At 32.8% G+C, this 13,368-nt stretch overlaps 1 protein-coding gene across 1 annotated transcript in view; it reads left to right on the top strand.

The window, feature by feature from the left end:
* The window catches only part of LOC126893431 (uroporphyrinogen decarboxylase), a 50,337-nt gene extending 39,257 nt beyond the window's left edge, over window positions 1-11,080 (top strand). Inside the window, exon 5 of the mRNA XM_050663621.1 lies at window positions 10,494-11,080. Within this exon, the coding sequence (XP_050519578.1) occupies window positions 10,494-10,811 (318 nt within the window). The 3' untranslated portion in view covers window positions 10,812-11,080. The remainder of the gene's footprint in view (window positions 1-10,493) is intronic.
* Window positions 11,081-13,368: the final 2,288 nt, after the last annotated feature.

Below are 13,368 nucleotides of genomic sequence, written 5' to 3'. Positions count from 1 at the left end.
TTCAAAAATTTATTTCGTCGAAGCGATGATGGTCGCTAATTCAATACTTTTTCCCCATCCCAAAGGTGCACAAAGTCCCCAAAAGAAGTTTTCACTTCAAAAATTTATTTCGCCGAAGCGATGACGGTCGCTAATTTAATAATTTTTCCTCATCCAAAAAGTGCACAACGTCCCTAAAGAAGTTTTCACTTCAAAAATTTATTTCATCGAAGCGATGACGGTCGCTAATTTAATAATTTTCCCCATCCAAAAAGTGCACAACGTCCCTCAAGAAGTTTTCACTTCAAATATTTATTTCGTCGAAGCGATGACGGTCGCTAATTTAATACTTCTTTCCATCCAAAAAGTGTACAGCGTCCCTAAAGAAGTTTTCACTTTAAAAATTTATTTCGTCGAAGCGATGAAGGTCCCTAATTCAATACTTTTGCCCCATCCAAAAAGTGTACAACGTCCCTAAAGAAATTTTCACTTCAAAAATTTATTTCGTCGAAGCGATGACGGTCGCTAATTTAATACTTTTCCCCATTCAAAAAGTGACTAACGTCCCACAAGAAGTTTGCACTTTAAAAATTTATTTCGCCGAAGCGATGATGACGGTCGCGATGACGGTCGCTAATTCAATACTTTTTCCCCATCCAAAAAGTCCGCAACGTCCCTAAAGAAATTTTCACTTCAAAAATTTATTTCGTCGAAGCGATGACGGTCGCTAATTTAATACTTTTCCCCATTCAAAAAGTGCCCAACGTCCCTCAAGAAGTTTTCACTTCAAAAATTTATTTCTTCGAAGCGATGACGGTCGCCAATTTAATACTTTTTCCCATCCAAAAATTGCACAACGTCCCTAAAGAAGTTTTCACTTCAATAAATATACGTACAAAATGTATTTCGCCGAAGACATGACGGTCGCCATGACGGTCGCGAAATAAATCCTTTTTCCCCATCCAAAAATAGGTTTTACATTTATTTTAAATTTAAATACTTCTATACAATTTATGTATACATACACATAATATAGATACGTACAAAATTTATTTCGCCGAAGAGATGACGGTCGCGATGACGGTCGCGAAATAAACATTTTTTCCCCATCCTAAAATAGGTTTTACATTTATTTTAAATTTAAATAATTCTATACAATTTATTAATACATACAAATATTATATAGCATCAGCGATGACGGTCGCAATGACGGTCGCGATGACGGTCACGATGACGGTCGCGAATTCAATGCTTTTTCCCCTATCCAAAAATCGCACAACGTCCCTAAAGAAGTTTTCACTTCAACAAAAGATAATAAAAATGACAACAATGACAACAATAAAAACCAACAAAATTAAATTAGTAACAATAATAAATAATTAATAAATTATAGGAACTTAGTACTTTACTTCAGTTACTGAATTATGTATGCTTCTTTTAAATACACGAAGACTGTCCACAAATGGACAATACTGTTTTGATTATGATTAATTAGACGCAAGGTGCGTGACAATGGGGAGTCAAAGCAATAGTTCGTATTTTGATTAGGTATGCGAACAATTGGGGAAGCCCGTCTTTGGACAGTATTGAGGCTTATAGCTTGTAAGATAGTTGGGCAATGATATAGACCATTTAATATTTTATAAATGATTGTTAAATCTGATTTAGCCCTTCTTACTTCCAAGCTATCCAATTTAAATGTTTGATTAACCAGATCATAATTAATGTTAAAACCCTGACAAATATTGATATGAGCTCGAAATGCCAAAGAACGAAGAAATGTTTTCTGGACGGACTCAATATTTCTAATGTGACAATCATAGTAAGGTGACCATATAATTGAGGCATATTCCAGCAATGAGCGCACAAAAGAAACATATAACCTTAAAAAACAATTCGGTGACAGTTGAGAACTATTACGTGTTATAAATCCAAAATTTCGCATACTCCTATTAATCATGTCTGTAATATGTGGTATAAAAGTTAATTTTCTGTCAAACAAAACACCTAAGTCTTTAATACAGTCCACAGATTCAATAACAGTATTGTTCAGTATATACGTTTTTACAATGGTATTGTTAGAGCGACTGAAGGTAATACTAAAGCATTTTTTAACATTTAATTCTAGACCATTATCAGTACACCATACACATAAGTTATTTAGATCCTTTTGTAGCAGTACAGTGTCTAGTTCGGACTCAATAACCTTATAAAATTTGAAATCGTCCGCAAAGGCCAGAAGTGCAGAATGTAATATTATAGTACTCAGGTCTCTAATAAACAAGTTAAACAAGACAGGGCCTGAGTGAGACCCCTGTGGAACACCTGAAAGCACCTGAATCTCGCTAGATAAGTAATTGTTAATCCGAACGAACTGAGTATGCCCAGTTAACAAACTATAAAAAAATCTTACAAGGCTCTCACCCAAACCCATTGTTCTTTCACCCAAACCACACACTTAGTTTGGCAACAATATGTTTATGACTAACTCTATCGAATGCCCTTGAGAAGTCCGTGTAAACACTGTCTACCTGTTTGGAGCTCTCAAAGGCATTCAACAGGTCAAACTGATACGTTAAAAGGTTGGTCACGGTGGATCTACCTTGAGAAAATCCATGCTGCTCGTCATTTAATATTTTGCGACAGTGCCAGGATAGATGGGTGGAAAATAATTTATCAAAAAGCTTAGGAATAGCTGATAGTATGCTAATCCCTCGATAGTTACAAACGTCACTCTTATTGCCACTTTTATGGATAGGTGTAAGAAAGCTTAAGGCCGCGTCTCACCATCAAATAATTTGATCAAACAGTTTGAGCAAACTGCGGAAGTACGTCAAAGTGACGTCACAATTGCAGTTTTTTTGAAATTCTAAAAATCTGTGCTCTCACTATCAGTCTAGTTTGATCAAATTTTTTGTATTGAGTTGTCTAACTTGTTTGTACTTTATTTAAAATTAAAATTTTTCATTATTATCCACAATGAACACTCAGGATGTGACGTCATTAACTGTCACTTTGTGTCACTAACTGTCAAGTTTGATCAAATTATTTGATGGTGGGACGCGGTCTTGACTTTCCAAAAGTCGGGAAAAATACCAGTGGAAATGGACAAGTTAAATACATGCAGCAAGGGTTGGCTCAACGTACAAACACATTTCTTCAGCAGCACAGAGGGAATACCATCTGGGCCATGTGAATACCTACTCTGCAAACTATTTATACCATCAAAGACCTCTGTTAAAGAAAATTGCACTGTATTAAGATCCAAACTATAATTAAAGTTATAGTTAGGAATCTCCCCATCATTGTTTTTATATGATAAAGCAAAATGTTTTGAGAATAAATTTACAATTTCTTGACCACTGTCGGCAGTCTCATTATCAAGAAACATACTATTAGGATATGCACTTGATCTCCGTAAATTATTCACATGTTTATAGAACATACTAGGATTAACGGACAATTCTGTATTTATTCTCATTATGTAGTTGTTGTGACATTCATTGCGTAAAATTTTACATCTATCTCTACTTTGTGAAAATAATTGATAGTCCTCATAATTCCCAGTCTGCTTAAATTTACAATGTGCTTTTTTCTTATCAATGATTAGCCTCTGTAATTCCCTGCTAAACCAAGATGGAAAGTTAGATGACTTAAAATGTTTAATCGGGACAAAATAATCAATAGCAGAGTACAAAACATTATAAAAATATTCCACACATTTGTTAATGTCACCATGATCAAGTGCATGATCCCAGGATATGCTAGCTAAATAGTTGTTAATAGCATTAAAATCACAGTTCTTAAAATCGTAGTAAAAAACGTCATATTTTAAATCTAAATCACTTTTAAGAGGGATGATAAACTCATATGCTGGGTGATGCTCTGTTATGGTGGACAGGTTTTCAGAAGCATAATTAACTACAACACTACACATATTTGAAAAAATAAGATCTAGAAACACACCGAAACTATTTGATAAGGAATTCACCTGCTTAAGGTTACGATAGTTGCAACAGGCACACAAAATATTAGCGGATGTTATAGATGCTGCTCCCTCAACCTGCAAACCATCCTCGGAATTGACCCAGATAGCTTGTGGTAAATTAAAATCACCGCAAATCACAAATTCACAATTTGTATAAACACCCACAAGATCTGAGGCCGCCGAGGAAAATTCTTCATATACAGTCACCGGTGACCCTGGAGGGATATAAACTGCACCGAGAACAATATTTTTCCTGCCAGTTGAAATGTGAACAAAAATATTCTCTAGATTTGAGTTACTGGTATGTACTAATTTTGATTTAATATTTCTCCTGACTGCAATTAATGTGCCACCACCTCTGCTCTTTCCCGTATTTAATTGGTTCCTATCCTGCCTAAATACATTAAAATCAACAAAGCCTAATTCTGCTAATAAGTAATTCTCGTTAAGCCAAGACTCCACAAAAATTATGACATCATACACACAGACATTGACAGCGTTACGAAGTTCTGTTAATTTGGTTCTCAACCCCCCCGCATTATGATAGTAGACATTTAGTTTTTTGAGGTATTTCTGTTGTTTTCTTTAGTTTTTTGTTGAACAACACTAGGAATGCCTTTTATTTGCGGACTAGGAAACATTTGCGGACATACACTTGTAAAGCCAACTGTCATTATTTTTTCATGCAGAATTACCCCTTAAAGTGTGTCGCACTTATTTAGAAACACTGTATTGATGAAGAACATGTCTAGTTGTTAAAGTACCTAACTTTTTTATTATCCAACATAAACAAATGAATCAAAAAACAGAATGTTAAGAAAACATGAGGCTCTAGTTGGGTTTTAATTTCAGTATTTTATAAATGTTAGAGTAATCCACAGGGTGATGCGAACTTTAGGAAACAAACACAGTTTGATTGGTACACCCGGTATACAATGAAAATTTACCTGTTTAGCAACAATATTATTACAGTGCTATTGTTAAAGAATCAGGCTATAACATGTTCAAAAAATCACCTAAATCGGCCAACAGGTTTAGGAAATATGAGACATCAAAAATGACCAAATTTTTAAGTGGGTCGATTTCTATGTACGTAAGTTTATTTTAATTATTTCTCCTGCGTCAGTGTCAATGCAAGAGAGAGAGAAAAACTGGCAACAAAGAGCACAATACCGTGAAGTGTGGAAACAATTGAGGGAGACCTATGTCCAGCAGTGCACGGAAATTGGTTGGATGATGATGATTTCTTTTGCACTTAAGTCATTGCAAATATAGCGTCGGTGCATGATCTTCCCGACCTAAATCCTTGTTGTTCTTCAGCTGATATTATAATTTGATTCAGTTTGTGTGTTATCATTTTGGTTGTTAATTTGAGTGTTTGTTTAATAAATTAATTTCTCTGCAGTTCTTCTGTGGTATTCTGTTTTGTTCTATTCTTTTCTGGATTAGTTTTAATAGTTGTACTTATATCTACGAGGACAATAAAATTTCTGTAGCTGGCTATATAGCATAAATCACAAAAATACGAGATCCTTTGTAAAAGGTGTATTTAAAATTCCCTAAATTAGGGTTACATTTAATCACAGAATGTTTTCGGATTAAAAATCCATCATCAATGTTAGTAAAAGCCAAACAATAGCATGCCTGAGCCACCAAAATGTTTTGGGTAAAAACTCTTTAAAAATTGAAAATTGTTGTTATACTACATATTTTTAATAATACTTAATGATAAGTATTTTCGATGGGAAATATGCCACAATTTTACTAAAAAAATGAATTTATTAACGTTTCGACGCTGGGTGTCGTTGTCAAAATACAAAATAATACTAAATAAACAAAAATGTTGTTGCTTAGTAAAAAATTCTTCTAATAATTTATTTAATCTGACTCATTTATATCGGCAATTCAGGCATGTATTATACATTTTAAAGTAGAAGACTTTAAAATGATATTGCCAATATTGATGAGTTGCGTTCCTGGGACGACTTTACTAAAATATAGTTCATTCGATTACATGAAATCAATCCCAACTCAAGAATATCCGCCACAAAAAATCATAGCATGTGATCTGTATTTAAAAAGAAAACCAAATGCAACGATGGCAGTAAAATTCTCGCGCTAGAGATTCCATAGTAAATCACGAGGGGAAAACAGGGAAAAACCTCGTGATACTATCCCGACATCGTAAGTATTTGGGCTTACATTTAGTTTACTCTCAAAACTAATACCAAATTCTGACTTTAATGTATGTATGCTATTTTAAATTATAAATAATACATAGATATTATATAAATAATACTAAAATATAAAATATGTACTCAATATGTTAATGACTTACTAATCGTGGTATTTTCTTTCTATTGACTTCATCTTTCAGTATGGGTAACCACATCCTACTGCATTCTACCGAGGAATTTGCGACACAATTGTTTTCATTTAGCATAATTAGAGCCGCTTCTTTGATTTTTCTCTTTTTACTATCTGTTTCTTTTAGGACTATACTTGAATCTCTCCACTGAACTCTATGTTCATTATCCCATGCATGTTGACATATTTGAGATCTATCAAATTCTCTATTTTTAATATAAGATTGATGTTCACTTATTTTAACGTCTAATGTTCTTGATGTTTCACCTAAATAAAATTGTTCGCATTCACAAGGTATTTTATAAATACAATTCTTTGTTCTTTCTTGTTGATTGTAGGTTTAGTTTTAGATAGAATAGATCTCAATATGTTTGTTGTTTTGAATGTTGTTGAAATGTTGAATTTATTTCCTGTTGTTTTAAGTTTCTCGGATAGTCCTTTTATATATGGTATTGATATTTTCCTCGTATTATTTCTTGTGGATGTTATAGGATCCCGTTCTACGTTGTTCTGTTCCATTCGATCCAATCTTGGCAATTCCTTATTTATAAACGATAAAGGATAATCATTTTTTAATAAAACAGATGTTAATATAACATCTATATAATAATAATAATAATAATATATATATATATATATATATATATATATATATATATATATATATATAACATCCTATAACATATAGGGATCTATAACATCCACAAGAAATAATACGAGGAAAATATCAATGCCATAAAATATATAAAAGGACTATCCGAGAAATTTAAAACAATAGGAAATAAATTCAACATTTCAACAACATTCAAAACAACAAACACATTAAGATCTATTCTATCTAAAACTAAACCTAACAAACAAGAAAGAACAAAGAATTGCATTTATAAAATACCTTGTGAATGCGAACAATTTTATTTAGGTGAAACATCAAGACCATTAGACGTTAAAATAAGTGAACATCCATCTTATATTAAAAATAGAGAATTTGATAGATCTCAAATATGTCAACATGCATGGGATAATGAACATAGAATTCAGTGGAGAGATTCAAGTATAGTCCTAAAAGAAACAGATAGTAAAAAGAGAAAAATCAAAGAAGCTGCTCTAATTATGCTAAATGAAAACAATTGTGTCACAAATTCCTCGATAGAATGAAGTAGGATGTGGTTACCCATACTGAAAGAGGAAGTCAATAGAAAGAAAATACCACGATTAGTAAGTCATTAACATATTGAGTTAGTACATATTTTATATTTTAGTATTATTTATTTAATATATATGTATTATTTATAATTTAAAATAGCATATATACATTAAGTCAGAATTTGGTATTAGTTTTGAGAGTAAACTAAATGTAAGCCCAAATACTTACGATGTCGGGATAGTATCACGAGGTTTTTTTCCTGGTTTTCCCTCGTGATTTACTATGGAATCTCTACCGCGAGAATTTTACTGCCATTGTTGCATTTGGTTTTATTTTTAGACAGACAAGACAGATAACATGCTATGATTTTTTGTGGCGGATATTCTTGAGTTGGGGTTGATTTCATGTAATCGAATGAACTATCTTTTAGTAAAGTCGTCCCAGGAACGCAACTCATCAATATTGGCAATATCATTTTAAAGTCTTCTACTTTAAAATGTATAATACATGCCTGAATTGTCGATATAAATGAGTCACATTAAATAAATTATTAGAAGAATTTTTTACTAAGCAACAACAATTTTGTTTATTTAGTATTATTTTGTATTTTGACAACGACACCCGACTTGGGCGTCGCAACGTTAATAAATTCATTTTTTTAGTAAATATGTGGCTTATTTCCCATCGAAAATACTTAATTATAAAAATGCCACAAGGAAATAGCTTCAGAACAACATACTTAATGATGTTGCAAATATTTGCAGGGCAACACAGGACTCTTCCCACATGGTTGGAATTTAAGGATTGAAACCTCACACATTGGAGTTAATAATTTAACTCCATTTAACGTGGGAAGAGTCCTGTGTTGCCTTGAGTAAGATCCAGGAATATTTGCAACATCATTAAATATTATTAAAAATATGTAGTAGGTATATCACAATTTTTAAAGGGTTTTACCCCAAATCATTTTGGTGGCTCAGGCATGCTATTTTTTGGCTTTTAGTAACACTGATGATGGATTTTTTAATCCGAAAACGTTCTGTGATTTAATGTAACATTTATTTACTGAATTTTAAATATACCTTTTCAGGGCCGCGCCAAGGCTTTAAAGCGCCCCGGGGCAAGCAATTTTAGGCGCCCCTTTCCTCCTTGATTTGTAAGTAGTTTTTTGCGACTTAGTGAATCGGTATACGTATACCGTATTCGCTCCGTGCGTGACTATAGTGGGGGTAACTTGAAACGATGCTAACGTGAGTAGTGGCGAAATATGACAATATTGGAGCTACCTTTGTAATGTCATTGTCATTGTTTGTATAAAAAATTTTGTCAAAAATGGTATGTAGCTGTTGCTATTTATCATATGCTTAACGTCAAATTGTAAGATCCTAAAACGTCAGATCAAGGCGCTATGTGTCGCGTCAGTCACGCACAAAGCGAAAACCTACAAACTATTTGTTTTCATCATTATTCTTCTTATCTTTATCTCTATTCGGGGTCAGCTTCCCTAATTGCATTTCTCCAAAGTTTCTGTCTTGGATCATATCGATATTAATCCCCTTTACTGACATGTCCTGCCTAAGCGTCTCACCCCAGGTCTTCTTTGGTGTTCCTCTCTTACTCCTTTCAGGAACCTGCCTTTCAAGAATTCTTCGTATTGAGTGACTGACGTCTCGACGTTGAACATGACCAAACCATCTTAACCTATGCTCTCTCACTTTGGCATATATTGGTGTCACCACTACACTTCCCCTAATATACTCATTCCCAATCTTATCCTTCTTTGTCACTCCAGTCATCCATCTAAGCATTCTCATTTCCGCCACATGCATTCGTTGTTCTGCTTTCTTTTCAACTGTCCAACATTCAGTTCCGTACATCGTAGCTATGGCCTTATAGTTGTTTTATAGAATTTTCCCTTCAGCTTCATTAGAATTTTTCTGTCACGCAACAAACCACTTGCTTCATTCCACTTCATCCATCGATCCATCCAACTCTAATTCCACACCTGCCCTAACACTAGTTGTTGCTTCCTCATACATATCCCTCACAATATTTACATATTCATCCGGAACTGCTTTGTTATTGAGGACCCACCATAGAATATTTCGAGGAATTCTATCATCATATGCTTTCTCAAAATTTAGCATATAAGCGTTTGTTTCTTTATTCCTGTATTTTTCATCAGCTGCCTTACAATGAAAAGTGCATCTGTTGTTGATCTGCCCTGCATAAACCGAAATTTATTATCGCATATTTCGGTTTCTTCACGTATCCGTCTATCAAATACTCTCCCCCATAATTTTATGGTGTGACTAAATAGTTTTATCGTCCTGTAGTTTGTACATGGTTGTATCTCCCATGTTTTGTAAATAGGTACTATGTAATATAAATACTGCTTCTCCATTCGTATTGCATTTGTCTAACTTCTCTAATTCTATTATATAAATCTGTTAGCCACCTTGTTCCTGTCTCTCGTAATGCTCTCCACACTTTCCCAAAAATATCATCTTTTCCAACTGCTTTTCCTTTCTTTATTCTTGAAGTGCTTGAACTACTTCTTCGTTATTTACAAAAAACAACGATTACACTACCAGAGAACAAACATATAGTTTAGATTAATGAGATAAATAAGGTTTCGTACACTTATGGGATCAAAGTAATATTAGCTGCTATTTTTATTTACCTACGATTGGTAAGTTTTCAATTTTACAATAAAATATTACTAATATTTCTGGTTTGATTTTACCAGTGGGTAAAATCCTTCCTGTCTAGTCAATGTCATTACTTTTGTTTATTGTTTCTGGTAATAAAAAAAATCTGGTAATTTTGGTATTGTCAAAAAAAATTTTCGGCATTGCCTGCGCCTTTTCAATACGGCGCCGGGGGGCACCGCCCCTCTTCGCCCTTATGGACGGCGCGGTCCTGTACCTTTTACAAAGGATTTCGTATTTTAGTTGTATTTATATATTATTAATTGTTAAAATACAATCACCAATACATCTTATCTTGTTTTAGGTATTGTTTGCAAAAGGAGCCCATTTTAATCTTGAAGACCAAGCTGAATTGGGTTATGACGTTCTGGGTATAGACTGGACTGTTGATCCAAGTACTGTAAGAACCCGACTGAAGAATAAAAATATTACAGTACAAGGGAATCTTGATCCGTGTGCCTTATATGCTCCTAAAGAAGAATTGGAGAACATGATAAAAGAGATGATAAGATCTTTTGGAACTGATAGATATATTGTTAATTTGGGTCATGGCATTTACCCAGACGCACCCGTCGAAAGTGTTCAAACTTTTATTGAAGCAGTTCATTCCATTAATATTTAGTTGTTATTATGTTAATTCACTTTTTCGATACATTCTATGTATGAACTGACATTTGTTACTATTTGGTGTAGGGAAGATTTCAGAACGTAAATTTTTGATAGTCTATGAGTTAATGTTTATTCAGTAATGTTAGTTTCTGTTTATTCATTTTTTCGATACATTCTATGTATGAACTGATATTTGTTACTATGTATTTGGTTTTTAATTTAGGAAAAATTTCAAAATGTAAATTTTTTATAGTATGGGTTAATACAGCTCTCTTTAAATAACTGTTGTTTAAGTTTACAATCGACACGTTTCTAAACGAAAACCGCTCCCAATTCAAAGAAACAGAAATAGATGGAATAGAAATCTACACACATGGTGAAATCGAATTGAGCCCAGTTGAGGTAAAAAGAACGATCAAAACTATAAAGAACAAAAAATCAGAAGGCCCCGGCGGAATACCAAATGAATTGATAAAAAGCGGATCGGAAAAACTATTCCGCATGGTACACAAAATGTTTGAGAAAGCACTAAATGGAAAAGACTTATCGGCAGAATGGACTCAAACATACAGTGTGTCAATTTGAAAAGTTGCCACCCCCTATAATTTGGTCCCTATAGAAAATCTAAAAATATGCAAAAACACGTCAAATTTATTTGTGAGGGGGACATTTTGTAGACCAGTTTTCAACTAAATTACATCAACCCTCTAGCGCTGGCGGACACTACCCCCAAAATCTTTAAGGGAAAGGGGGGTTGAGTGATACCTCATTTTGAAGGTCATTCAATTACCTTTTTAAAAATACCACATACCTGATATTTCTGTTTAGTACTTTTGGAAAAATCTTGGACTCAATACTCTAAAAATTTTTGGAGTTCTGAACTCGATACTTAATATATTTACGGTTTTACTTGATTTTTCCAAAAATACTTCAAAAAAATTCTCTAAATACTCCAACACTCAAAAAAAATTCAATTTGGAGCTCAATGTTCCAAAAAAAATTGGAGTTTTGAACTCTACAGCGTGTCTACTTAAGTTGGATGGGAAACCTTTTTATTATTAATTTTACGAAAAAAAGTTATTCTTCATAAAAAGTTCTGCATGCTCTAAAACCTAAGATTCAATCGTCATATATCAAATTTTGTCAATATTATACGAGGTCTGTCAAAAAATATGAATTTCGTTCAAGGGTAAAATACGTTTATTTCTCTCAATATCGAAAATTCTTATTAGGAAAAGTTGTTTGAAATTTAAAACCAAGATCAAATATCCAATTACATGCTTCCAATTGAAAAAAAAATTCCAAATTTTTCTCAAATTGGTGGATACTTAACTTGGTTTTTATTTATTACCCATATTATAACTCTTTTATTATTAATTTTACGAAAAAAAGTTATTCTTCATAAAAAGTTCTGCATGGTCTAAAACCTAAGATGCAACCATCAGATATCACATTTTGTTAATTTTATACGAGGTATGTCAAAAAATATGAATTTCACTCAGGAGTCAAGTACCTTTATTTTTCACAATATTGAAAATTGTTATTAAAAAAGTCGTTTAGAATTAAAAACTATGTTTCAATATGAAATTACATCTTTCTAATTGAAATATTGTGAAATATAAAGGTACTATAAATACTCATGACTCATGAGCGAAATTCATATTTTTTGACACACCTCGTATAAAATTAATAAGAGGTGATATATCATAGTTGCATTTTAGATTTTAGACCATGCAGAGCTTTTATGAACAATAACTTTTTTCGTAAAATGAATAATAAAAGAGTTATCATATTAATTTGTAATATAAAAATGACGTTGGGTAGGTATTCATAAAAAGAAAAAATTGTAAAATATTTTTTTTTTCAATTAGAAGCATGTAATTACATATTTGATCTTGGTTTTTAATTCCAAACAACTTTTCATAATAAGAATTTTCGATATTCAGAGAAATAAAGGTACTTTACCCTTGAACGAAATTCATATTTTTTGACATACCTCGTACAATATTGATAAAATTTGATATATGATGATTGAATCTTGGGTTTTAGAGCATGCAGAACTTTATATGAACAATAACTTTTTTTTCGTAAAATTAATAATAAAAAAGTTTCATGTTTCCAACTTAAGTAGACACGCTGTATATGTACTTAATATCTGTACGGTTTCACTTGATTTTTCCAAAAGTACTAAATGGAAATATAACGTATGTGGTATTTTTGAAAAGGTAATCGAACGATCTTTCAAATGAGGTATCACTCAACCCCTCTTTCCATTAAAGATTTTGGGGGTTGTGTCCGCCCCCGCTAGAGGGTTAATGTAAGTTAGTTAAAAACTGGTGTACAAAATGTCCCCCTCACAAATAAATTTGACTTGTTTTTGTACATTTTTAGATTTTGTATAGGGACCAAGTTATAGGGGGTGGCAACTTTTCAAATTGACACCCTATATGTGACATCAATATAAGAAAGGAAATAGAAAAAACTGCGAAGACTATCGATGAATCAGCATTATATCGTATATAATCAGACTGCATGGAAAGCCCACAAAAGGAAAAATTAGAAATATATAC

The sequence above is a fragment of the Diabrotica virgifera genome, chromosome 10, assembly GCF_917563875.1.
Source record: "Diabrotica virgifera virgifera chromosome 10, PGI_DIABVI_V3a".
In the NCBI taxonomy this organism is placed as follows: Eukaryota; Metazoa; Arthropoda; class Insecta; order Coleoptera; family Chrysomelidae; genus Diabrotica; species Diabrotica virgifera.
This window is presented reverse-complemented; position numbering and strand designations above follow the sequence as displayed.